The sequence below is a fragment of the Triticum aestivum genome, chromosome 6A (genome assembly GCF_018294505.1).
Source record: "Triticum aestivum cultivar Chinese Spring chromosome 6A, IWGSC CS RefSeq v2.1, whole genome shotgun sequence".
NCBI classification, from domain to species: Eukaryota; Viridiplantae; Streptophyta; class Magnoliopsida; order Poales; family Poaceae; genus Triticum; species Triticum aestivum.
Window position 1 is genome coordinate 232,600,537 of NC_057809.1, and position 12,874 is coordinate 232,613,410.

At 45.0% G+C, this 12,874-nt stretch overlaps 1 protein-coding gene across 2 annotated transcripts; it reads left to right on the plus strand.

The window, feature by feature from the left end:
- Nucleotides 1–221: 221 nt before the first annotated feature.
- On the plus strand, nt 222–12,645 carry LOC123127360 (MACPF domain-containing protein At1g14780). 2 transcript variants are annotated; one of them, XM_044547012.1, is made up of 7 exons: nt 222–716; nt 9,969–10,207; nt 10,534–10,735; nt 10,821–10,901; nt 10,980–11,163; nt 11,308–11,474; nt 11,626–12,645. In XM_044547012.1, the coding sequence occupies exons 1-7, from the start codon at nt 480–482 to the stop codon at nt 12,364–12,366; spliced, it is 1,851 nt and encodes a 616-aa protein (XP_044402947.1). In that variant the 5' UTR covers nt 222–479; the 3' UTR covers nt 12,367–12,645. The 2 variants fall into 2 exon arrangements, with proteins under 2 accessions (XP_044402947.1, XP_044402948.1); XM_044547013.1 differs by lacking the exon at nt 222–716 and adding an exon at nt 1,736–4,069.
- The last annotated feature ends 229 nt before the right edge of the window (nt 12,646–12,874 follow it).

Below are 12,874 nucleotides of genomic sequence, written 5' to 3' on the forward strand. Positions count from 1 at the left end.
ATTCAGTGAGAGGAGATATTCACATCGATGACGAGTTGCTTACGATGACTTCGTAAGGCTCAGTCTTTCAGAGGTGCTCATGGGGTAGGATATGCGTGTGTGTGTTCATTGATGAGTGTATGCGCGTGTATACGAGCACTTGTTGTACTCTGTTTTTTTTTAAAGGATGTTGGTTGTGAATTCTCCTCACACGTCCGAAGGGACTTTCCCCAACCATCCGAAGGGACGCCTTTCCCCAACTACCCGACGACCGGGGCGGCCGCCTCTGACCAGTGAATCCTCCTCTAGCATTGGACTTCCCCTCCCTACGACCTTTCCCTCAAACCTTCCTACCAGTTCTTCTTCTTCTTCGCCTTCGCCTTCTTCAGTAGAATCATCATCACCACAAGGGTAGGAGGCTCCGTCGCGGCCGGGGTCTGCTGCTGCGGCGAGGGACCATCGTGCACGTGCGTCGGAGTGGAAGGAAAGGGGAGGAGAGGATGGAATTGGGGGAGGAGGTGGCGCGCGCGCTGGGCACGGGCTTCGACCTCACGTCCGACTTCCGCCTGCGCTTCGCGAAGCTCCGGCGGCGGCTCGTGGACCTCAACGAGGCCGGGGCGAGGGACGTCCCCGTCCCGGGCGGGGGCGGCGCGGTGCTGCGCGGGATACCGCGCGACGTCGGCATCGACAAGGGCGACCGCATCCGCTTCCGCTCCGACGTCCTCGAGTTCAACCAGGTGCACCCCCCCGCATGTCGCCATCCGTCTCTGTTGGCTTTCCTCAGTTCCAGCTTTCTGTATGTTGCCGTGCCGTGCATCAGTTAGGGAATTCTGTGGATTAGGCGTCGTGGCCACATGCTTCTTCTCTTCTCGTATTGTTGGATCGTGTGGGTTTTGTCCTCGCGAAATATGCTTTCAACGATTGGAGGTTGCGACCTGTACCTGTACCAATCGTGCCTTTTTCTTTTGACGGAACTACGGCGCCCGGCCTGCCTGAACCCTTCATTGTTAGTGTTCGCACACGAACACGTCACGTGTACCCTCGACGCCGGGGATGATGCACCGCAGCTCACGTCGAAGGAGTCTCACCGAAAGCGTGATTCGCAAGTCAACCGTCGAGAGCTTTTGAGGACCCGAAACCCCACACTCCCGGGAGAGACCCCGTCGGGGAGTGCGGCGGCTATGGGCTGCCCTAGGTCGGTCCAACCGCCCCTAGAGCCTCGGAATTCGCAGCTCTCCAACACGAAGAACGAGGAAGCAAGAACAGGGGAGAGACAAAACGTAGATGAAAAAGTAGTAGATGTGTTTTTTGCGATTGTGTGTTGTTCAATCGGCCGTCACCTCTCATCTATTTTGAGGCGGCTGGACTTCCCGTACAAGAAAAAAACTAAAAATTCCGTCCAAAACATCAAAAACCCTAACTTAACTCAGACAGGAATCTTTGGTAATTTCCTGGACCAACTCGGTCTCACCGATTGGTTCATTTCGGTCCCACCGAGTGAACTTTGCCAATTCTCTGTATCCTTCTGTAATTTCCCGGATCAACTCGGTGTCACCGATTGGTTTGCTTCGGTCCTACCGAGTCAACATTGCCAACTCTCTGGTAAATTTTCGGACCAACTCGGTCTCACCGATCAAATCAACTTGGTCGGTCCGAAATGACTCTGCAGTTTCTGTTTCTGACCTTGTTTTGCCTCCCCAGGTTGCATACGACCTCGGATTAAGATGATTTTTATATCAAAATCTACCGTTTCATCGAGACGCACAACTTTCATGTTGAAACATTTTCTATCAGAGGCCATCTTGATTAAGTTTTAAGCCTTTCTTTACTCTGGTGTCAACATGAGCATCTCTGAACTTGTCATAACTTTTGAGTCCGAGCTTCGTTTTAGACCATCTTCATATCCATCTTGATCTTCTCGAAGAGAGACATTCCAAGGTGACTTCCAATCATAAGTTTGAATTGGTCTTTATATAACCTATGCTAATTTTATGAATGTGCCAATTTTGAGCGTCAACACATGTCCCCCTGTTTTTCGGCATAGCTAGTATGCCGAAAAATAACTTGTACCATGTTGGTTCTAAGGACGATGTCAACACTCCATCGGCCATTCTGCATCTTCTTAGGATGATAAGTATATATCGGCCATTGCTTGTTTGAACCTCTTGATGCAAACTTGGGTGAAAAACTTCTCAACTTCTATAACAATCCGGTGATAAGGTTCCATAGATCAAAACCATCATCCGAACCATATCGTTCACCCTTTTGCTAGAATTTTGCAGATAATCAAGAATGAACTCCCTCTAATCCTTTCTTTCACCTGCATACAAATTTCATTAGTGGCCGAAGCAATGGGCTTTGGTTCGGCCTTACCTATGTCGGTGAGATCAAGCATCGGCTATTGATAGATGTGCAATACACCATGATCTACATGGTAGCCGAATGCTTGTTGCGCCAACTCATTTGCTCTTCAATTTTCATGTCTAGATATATGAGAAATATTAAAGCAACCCAAGGTAAATTTTATATCTAGAGATACCTCAAGGTAAACTATTAGTGATTTGTCAAAATATTGATGACCCTTGGATATTTGTTGCACTACTCATAACGAATCACCCAAAGCCTCAATGTGGGTAGCACCTATGGCACCCAAAAGATCCAAACCGAATAACATTGCATATTCGGCTTTGATTATTGTGCAAAAAAATATTTTAAGTGGCATGAGGCTTCACAAAATAGTACCATAAGGATATATATAAACAACACCAACACCTTGGCCATTGTTATGAATTCAACCATCAAAATATAATCTCCATAGTACTAAAAAGACAAGGCTAATATCAATATTATGCATGTCATAAATCCGATGGTCGATAATAAAACAACAATGATTTGGCCTCTCATATTCGTAGGCCGAATCATATATATTAAATCAAAGCATAAACCCACTCAATTTCTATGAATCGGTCTATGCAACATATTTTGAATGGCACCGGTCATAATGTTTCATCTCCATGCAAGCATAATATAAGTATATGTATAGATTTCCATGAACATGTACCTTGTCTTGCTCTCCAACCAAACTAAGGACGATGTTAGAATGGTACACCGGCCATGCTTTGTCATATTCTTAGGGCGATAAATAAATATCGGCCACCTCCATAAGGTTCATGTAGAATTCATCCACCAAAGCATGTATAGCCGAAATAAACAAATGAAATAGCAAATCAAGTATTTCGGCTCTTTGGATCAACAACAAACTTGTAGCTAATCAAATGTATAGTGATTTGGTAATACCCTCTCATGATATAGAAGATTATGTTGCATCCATGGATGAAAATAAATCCATGGAGGGTAATTGATCATACCTAGGGATGAGTTCCATGGCAAAGACATCAATGGCATGGTTGAAGAAAATGGATGATGTGCTAACCGAAGATTTCGATGTTGTGATGCACTCCTTCGACTTAATTGTTTGTTGCTTCCATCCTTCTCTCTCTCTTCACTTTTATTGTACTTCTTGTAATGGAAGCTTGCACATAATTCTCATTTTGGGCACTTCCTTTCGGAATCCATGCCATATTCCTTTCTCAAGTTCTTGTGCACTAAGTTTTTGCAATTTCTTCTTTTGCCAATATGATAAGCCGAGTGGGCACCCCGATTGTGATTTTGTTTGAAGCAATGGCAACTCTTGTTTTATCTTGTGCACTCTCAACTTCTTCTCTTCATATTTGGCACCTGATTGACTTGCCTCATCGCCTTTAGTAGCCAATGTCAACACTTTAATTGGCTCTTTTTCATTTGAGATCAAATCTGAAGTAGCACTCTTACGGCCATCTTTTTTAACACGGTAAACTTGCTTGACCACCTCTTTCTTGTTTCTTGAGCTCCGGACCAATTCCTTGTGATCGAAATGGTCTTTGACATGTGATTGTTCATCAAATGTTGATTTTTGAAGAGCTGCATAATGTTGGTGAGATTGTCCAAAATAAGATGGGTAATGTGTCCTTGTATCATACCTGTCCCATGATGGATATGGATTTACATGAGCATAGGGAGGTATCCACGACATCGGCATCGGCGGCCCAAAGTAAGGATATGAATATGCTGCATTGAGATTCTCACTTTGCCAATGCTGACCCTCATATTTGCGCTTTGGGGGTGACCTTGGTTTCTTTGAATGATTTGGCCGATAAGCATGCTTCTCTTCACTCTTCTTTTGATATTTATCCAATAGTTCAGAGAAGGTGATTTTTGATCTTCACTTGTGCTTATTTCGGCCTTTGTTTTATTTTGGTTTGCTTTCATCGATCATTGGATTTGCTTGCTGCCTCCCAGTCCTTGGCGTCTCCATTGTAGCTTCCATGGAATTCTCGCCCTTAAGATTATGTTCATTATGCTCTTCAACAACTTCTTTACATGAAAGATTGATCCCATGCATGATTGATAAAGCTAGGGCTAGCCGATACATTATGCTCATTAGATGATCTAGCAACAACATACGCATTATTTGCATCTACATATGTGAATTGGGTATTCATATTACCTTTGTAGATTGCAAACCCTAGATGACGATCTCTTCATAGCAAGAACGGGCCGGAGACCGTTCAAAGCTTCGTCCCCAGCGGAGTCGCCGAAAAGTGTGTTGGCACACGAACACGTCACGTGTACCCTCGACGCTGGGGGTGATGCACCGCAACTCACGTCGAAGGAGTCTCACCGGAAGCGCGATTCGCAAGTCGACCGGCGAGAGCTTTTGAGGACCCGAAACCCCACACTCCCGGGAGAGACCCCGTCGGGGAGTGCGGCGGCTATGGGCTGCCCTAGGTCGGTCCAACCGCCCCTAGAGCCTCGGAATTCGCAGCTCTTCAACACGAAGAACGAGGAAGCAAGAACGGGGGAGAGACAAAACGTAGATGAAAAAGTAGTAGATGTGTTTTTTGCGATTGTGTGTTGTTCAATCGGCCGTCACCTCTCATCTATTTTGAGGCGGCTGGACTTCCCGTACAAGAAAAGGACTAAAAATTCCGTCCAAAACATCAAAAACCCTAACTTAACTCGGACAGGAATCTTTGGTAATTTCCCGGACCAACTCGGTCTCACCGATTGGTTCATTTCGGTCCCACCGAGTGAACTTTGCCAACTCTCTGTATCCTTCTGTAATTTCCCGGATCAACTCGGTCTCACCGATTGGTTTGCTTCGGTCCTACCGAGTCAACATTGCCAACTCTCTGGTAAATTTTCGGACCAACTCGGTCTCACCGATCAAATCAACACGGTCGGTCCGAAATGACTCTGCAGTTTCTGTTTCTGACCTTGTTTTGCCTCCCCAGGTTGCATACGACCTCGGATTAAGATGATCTTTATATCAAAATCTACCGTTTCATCGAGACGCACAACTTTCATGTTGAAATGTTTTCCATCAGATGCCATCTTGATTAAGTTTTATGCCTTTCTTTACTCTGGTGTCAACATGAGCATCTCTGAACTTGTCATAACTTTTGAGTCCGAGCTCCGTTTTAGACCATCTTCATATCCATCTTGATCTTCTCGAAGAGAGACATTCCAAGGTGACTTCCAATCATAAGTTTGAATTGGTCTTTATATAACCTATGCTAATTTTATGAATGTGCCAATTTTGAGCATCAACAGTTAGTAAAACGCCAGGGCTGCACGTTAGGCGGAAATCAGTGGGCTAGCGCCGTCGGATCTGCCACATGTGGCCGTTTGGATCAGCTGGAGAACATCAAGGCAGCCCCCGCGTCATCGCAACATCCCTGCTGTTGTGATCGCCATCGCAATATCCCCGCTATTGTGGTTGTCACCATCGCAACATCCCCTCTGTTGCAGTCCTTGCTGCCGTTGACGCACCGTCAACCTGTCGCAGTGTCGCGGGCCTCGCGGCCGTTGCATTCGGCACTGCGCAGCATTGTCCCTATTGCAGTTGTCACAATGTTGCCACCGTTGCATTCGCCGCTGCACAGCATCATCCATGTCGCACTACGCCACCGCAACATCACAGATGTCGTGGTTGTCGCCATGCAACTTTGCCGGCGTTGCAGAAGCGCGTCGCCATTGCTGAATCATGTGGAGATTTGGACCTTTCGAAGCATGGGGAGCCCGCAGCAGCAGTGCCCCCGGCGCCTTGCTGCACCTCGCCGTCACCCCCGCAGCCGTGGTGGCTGTCGCCCCTTCACGCAGCAGCGTCGCCAGTGCGCAGTTCGTGGCGAGCCCATGGCGTTGCAGCAGCAAGCCGTCTGCTTGTCCAGTTCGTTAGGGCCGCAGTGCCATGTCTCAATTGCGAGGAGCAGCGCTGGATGGGGAGGGAGACTGTGAGGGGGATGGGGAAATCGCTCGATTCGGAAGAGGAAAGGAGATAAGGAAGGAGAGGGGACAGGTGCGGGGCTCACATGACGCGTGTTGCACGCGTGAGCCAGCCGACGCGTGAGTGTAAGCAGTCGGCGGATTGTGAGCATTCCCTTAATAAAAAGCACTGTATGTAGCGGGATAAAGATACATCAGGTAAAGAGGAAGGAGAACAGAAAATCTTTGCACAAGATGGTACAACATAATGCTCCAGTCCATAATTATTAAAATCCTCTCCTTCTCGCAGCGATTAGATCATAGCATCTGAGCATCTCCTAGTCTATGACGTGAAGCCCTTCCAATTCTTGGCGATAGACCATTGCATTTCACTGTTTCCAAATACTCCGAAGGACAGTCAAACGGACCTTGTTTTTGCGGTTGTCGCCCCAAATCTGTTGTATTGTCAGGATCATCTGTACATAAAATTAGGGTTGCCCCTAGAGATTGAAGAAGCTCACATTGTACTAACATATGTGCAGTTGTTTCTGGAGATAGACAAAAAAGGGCAGCAATCCGAATGAGCAATTCCACGTCGAAACCTGCGCTCATTTGTAAATAACCTGTTTTTGAATGCCAGCCAAAGGAATATGGTGCATTTATTAGGCGCATAGTTCTTCCAAACCGCCATGGCCCATGAGTCAATTGGCCTGTTTGCAAAGGCTGCGGCATATGCCAATCTCGTGGAGAGAGGCTTCCCATCTAGTCTTCCTATGCGGGTGTCTTCCACCCGCGAATTCAAGATTATGGTGGCCATCGAGCGCAACAAGGTAAGCCCATTCTTGGCAGTGGAGGAGATCTTAGGTTGTAAGCCGAGGATCAACAAAGAGGAGTTGAGCACTCTAGTGACAGAATCATTGAGCCTCTTATAGTGAGAAAACAACATTGAGAAGCGTGGAGTGGGAGTGTCTCCGAAGATCCAAAGGTCGAGCCAGAATGAGGTAGCCCATTGCCAATCATGACTTCAGTTACCTGGCGAAAGAACCTCAGACAACAGTATCTAGGTGATTTGAGTCCCCGAGTTTTCTGGAGTTGGTCCAACTGTTCATAGAAGTGAACCGAACTTCTGAAGTAGAAGAACCAGGCCAGTCAGTTTTAGCAAGTTTTTTAAAGAGGAGGCAAATATTATGAGTATGAAGGAATTTGAACCCTAGACCACCTTTTGCGAACGGATACATCCCGTCCCAAGCAACCTTGCATTGCCCACCATTAACGTGGTCCTGACCTGTCTAGAAAAAGCTTGTCAAAAGCTTGAATAGTGTTGATAGGAAGGAGAAGCGCTGACATCGCATGTGTAGGTACTGCCCTAAGAGCCGCACGCAGAAGAATCACCCTACGATCAATCGAGAGAAGACTTCTATGCCAACCTGCCAGCCGTTTATCTTCCTTGTAGATCAAAGGGTGGAAGGCCGAGATCTTAAGTTTGGAGGTTGACAGAGGCAACAAGGTGAAACCGAGCCGCCCGAAGTAGACGCCAAAGATATGGCCAAGTCATGGTAAACCTGTATAGGAACAAAGCTACTCTTGTCAAAGTTAATATAGAGACCGGTTACTTTGGAGAACGCAAGTAGGATAGATTTGAGGTGTCGGACTCCTGGCACGCCTTGAGGATAATAAGTGTGTCATCTGTGAATTGAAAATTGAATGACTGGGCATGTGAGAGAATCATCCAGCGGGTGTGAGAGAAGATTATAAGAGCTAGCTTCAAGAAACGCCCTTTGGAGTACGTCGGCGACAATAATAGAAATAAAGGGAGATAGAGGGTCGCCCTGGCGAAGGCCACGACGATACTTGATCCAGGGGCCTGGTTTACCATTTAGTAAAACTACAGATTGACTCGAGGAGTTTAGGTTTGAGATCCAGCGGCACCAACGCTCCGGGAAACCTTTGGCCTTTAGAACTTCGATCAGAGCATGCCAAGACACCAAATCGACAGCTTTCCGACTATGACATGATTGGATAGTATCCGTGGCATAGATAAATTTTTCCGAAATGCTTTTACCCTTAACAAAAGCCGTTTGGTCTTGGTGGACCTGCTGCATAGTGAATGGTTGAACATGATTAACTAAGCATTTGGAACCTAGTTTCATAGTTCAATTTTGTGGAGACACCGGCCTGAAGTTGTCAGAGTGAATGGCTCCCTGTTTATTAGGAATGAGAGCTATAAAAGCTTTTAATACGTTTAAGATCTGCCTGGTGTGAAAAGAGGTCGGACATGACATGAAGCTGATCATGTTTGACAAGGTCCCAATTGGATTGTTGAACGCTGGACCAAACCCATCCAGGCCTGGGCTAGACTTGACGTCCACCGAATCGAGAGAAGAGTCGATTTCATTTTGGGTGAAAGGGGCAACAAGGGATTGAGCCTGGGGGTGAGAACCAAATTTCGAAGCAAGGGGTAACATTAAAAGAGAAGCAGTTAGACGAACTGGTACCCACTAAGTTTTTGTAAAAAAATGTGAAGGTTAGCTTGCTTTGCGGAGTGAGGGCATGTTATGTTCCTGTTGCTTCATATTACCATTTTGTTTGTGTCACGAAGATATTTTCTCTGGAACCGCCATAAGTATGCTGCTTAAGTCATCCAGTCAGTCTTAAGAAGTGGCGGAATTTCAGTTTTTTTTGTTCCTTCACCCACATCTTATCTTTCCCACCAACAATGGTTTTACCGTCTTGAAATACTTTTATTCGTATGTCTGTTGCGTACAGGCTACCACTGTTTGTCCAGTTGGATCAGTTGGATTTTTATTACCAAGATGGCAGGAGCGTTGCTTTTTCCTGAAGAGAAAGAGTTTATATATGCAAGAAATAATCTTGTTTTGAGGGCAGCAGGAGCTCAGATCCCTGCCCACATAGAACTACTTAGTTACTGATTAATACTCCCTCCGTTTGTTTTTTGTTTTGCGCGCAAGATGAAACATGGATACCAAGGAGCGCCGACAAAGGGTTTTGCTAGATGATTTTGCCCCTGAGCTTACACTAGATGCGCCAATAAATTCACATGATTCCTCGCTCTCCACATTCTCCTCCCACCACGCGCGCCTCTGCACTCTGCATATGTCCGCATGCTCCTGCTGCTTAGGCCCACGCGATCCTCTCAGCCTATTAGGAGCATACATGCATAATCGTGCATCAGATAGGAGCAGTTTGCCCAAAAAATTTCATTCGGAATGGAACTCTGAGGAAGATGTAGAACGCCAATTTTCTATTCCTCACGAAATTGTACTCATGGGAAGAGAAAAAAGGAGTGCCAACAAACTAAGCATCCGTCTATAAAATCCATTTTCATTACTGAAGCCAAAAAGCAGCTGCCGACTTCTCTACTCTAGCACCAACAAAACTTAACTAGAGTTAATAAAAGCGCTGTTTATCGAGAAAAATAATGATTCATATGTTGGTGAAAATCTAATTTTCCTTTTTACCCCTGTGGGCAAAAATCTGAAATTCTTGGTTCTCCAACAAATATTTTTTCTTCTTACCCTTTTTGATTTAAACTAGAGCCATATCAGTTATTGATATGCCTTGGTCAAAAACTGCAGTGACTTGTATGACCATGATGAATGCAGCTATTGCTCTCTTCTGGAAACTGGATCATTTTGTAGTTAATCACATTCTGGTTTTCTTGACAGATGTCGGAATTACTTAATCAGAAATCCTCAGTCCAAGGGAAAGTTCCTTCAGGCTATTTCAATGCACTTTTTGATTTAATGGGAGCTTGGTTGACAGATGCCAAAGAGATTAAGTATCTTGCTTTTGACGGCTATTTCATTTCGTTGTTCAACTTGAACCTAAAAGCTTCTCCGTTGGTTCTTTGCGATGAAGTCAAAAAGGCTGTTCCATCCAAGTGGGATCCTGTAGCATTATCTTGGTAATAAAACACACTGTTAACTCAGTCCCATAACTCTGTTTTATATTGTCTAATTAACTTATTTTCCATCAATTAACCATACATATTCATCTGACTGGAAATTCTATGAAACAGATCACCTACTTCACCCATACGATACCTTACATGTACCCAAATAAATATCAAAATAACTTATTTTTCATCAATTAACTAGATATATTCATCTGACTGGAAATTCTATGAAAAACATCACCTACCTCACCCAAACGGCACCTTACATGTACCGAAATAAATATCAAACTAGAAAAGATACATGATCTAATTTCTCATCTTTTGATTTTTCTCAGGTTTATCAGAACTTATGGGACACACATAATTGTTGAAATGGCAGTTGGAGGTCAGGATGTCATATGTGTTAAACAAAGTCATTCTTCAACTATTTCATCTGCTGAACTAAAGTTACATCTGGAAGATCTTGGCGATTTTCTATTCTCCGATGGGAAAAACCTCTCCCCCATACATCGTAAGACCAAGGATGGCAAGAGCAAGGTATACATAGTCCTACCCTGAGCCGGTGAGCCCATGTTTCTGTATATCGCTTGAAATTTAGCTAACTTGAGTCATATCATTATAGGTGCCTGATGTTTTTGTCAGGATAGTGCAGCAGCCTAATAACCTACATCTTTCCAGTTACTCAGAATCATCAACCAAAGATGTAAGTTTTTCCTACCTTACTGTGCCAATCGGCTCTAAAGTTCTCTGTATGCTTAAACATAACTTTTTGTCCAAATAGGGCCTGACAATTACATGTTCGAAAAGGGGTGGAGATGTACATATACCCAGTCACTCCAAGTGGTTACCAACAGTTCCGAAGAATCCTGACGCTATAATGTTCAAATTTGTTCCCATTACCTCTCTTCTTACTGGCATTCCTGGTAGTGGTTACCTCAGCCATGCCATCAATTTATATCTTCGCTGTAAGTCCTGGAGGCATTTTTCTTCTTCTTAAACTCTTGTTGCATTTTGCCAAGCAAACTCTGAACAGTGTTAACTTTAATGGATTGTCTAGCTCAAGCATGATATTTGGTTAAGTTAATTCTTAAAGTTGACTTACCTCTCAGATAAACCCGATCTTGACGACTTACAACATTTCTTGGAGTTTCAAGTGCCTTTGCAATGGGCACCTGTGTTCAATGTGCTTGTCCTTGGGCCCCAGAAGAGAAAAGGCTCTTACCCTTCCTTGCAGTTCAGATTCCTTGGCCCCAAACTTCGAGTTAACACTTCTCAGGTACCAGATTGTTTGTTTCCATAGTTGGTTTTTTTAGGTAGAGTCTTAATTCCCAGTTATCTGCTGAGAAAGATTAGATTGAAGTACTACTATTACTTTCCAACAAAGCTGAGCTTCCATCTATTAATTAACAATTGTATTTTTGTTCCAGGTATCTAGCGCCCAGAAACCTGTAGTCGGTCTTCGGTTATATCTTGAGGGTAGGAAGTGCAATCAGTTGGCCATCCATGTCCAGCACCTCTCTAGTGTCCCAAGCATGCTTGGAGACTCGATGGCATCTTCGATGTCTGAGTGGCGTGAGTCGGAAGATACAGACCCAGGGTACATTGAGGCTATCCAGTGGAATAGTTACTCATGCATTTCTACATCTGTTGTGAAGTACAACCCCGAGTGGAGTAAGAGAGTTTCTGGTGGAGTTTTCATCGTCACTGGTGCCCAGCTCTTCACAAAGGGAACCTGGGCAAGGAAGGTGCTCCATCTGCGGCTCCTCTACACACATATCCCAAAGTGCACCATACATAAATCTGAGTGGACCCGAGCACCAGCAGCATCTCAAAAGGGAAGCTTTTTTACAACAATAAGCACAACTCTAAGCTCTCCTTTCATGCATCGCAACGCACAGCCTGCCCAGAAGCATGAGCCGGCGCAGCTGAACTCAGGTGTTTACCCTGATGGTCCACCTGTTCCGCTTCAGTCGAGGAAGCTCCTGAAGTTTGTTGACATGTCGGAGGTGGTGAAGGGGGCACATGATGTCCCTGGGCATTGGCTAGTGACAGCTGCGAAGCTTGTGAAGGAAGCTGGCAAAATTGGATTGCATGTGAAGTTTGCCCTGCTCAACTATGATGATACAGAACAACCGCATGGAAGTATCATGAGCTACCACTGTAAATAGGACAGGTGATTGTTGATCTTTGTACTCCATGCAGTATCATGAGCTACCATGGAGTAGATGGCAGGATTTTGGAAGCAACGTTAGGATACGAGATTGTTAGAGTTTTTTTTTGGGGGGGGGGGGGGGGGGGGGGGGCGGCTATAGAAAATGTAGAGGACACAAACAGTAAACGTAAGAGCCTTGTATTGCAAATTCTCAATTCTTGTACTCAATAGATTTGCGTAGTTAACAGCTAAGATATCAGTTGGATTCTGGTAATGCAAGGAGTATGTATGATCACTCTGATCTCTTCATCTTGCACACGGGCATATTTGCCTTAGCCCTTTGATACTACTAGTAAATATGCCCGAGCATTGCAACGGGAAAAATACCGCACAACACATATGTCAGTGAACAATGCCAGTAATGCTTAGAACTTAAACAACTAATCTCATCGAGCTCAACGTGAGGCCTGCGGTCTGCAAGCTACCCTGTAAGAGCAAACTTAAACTTAAACAACTAATCTCAT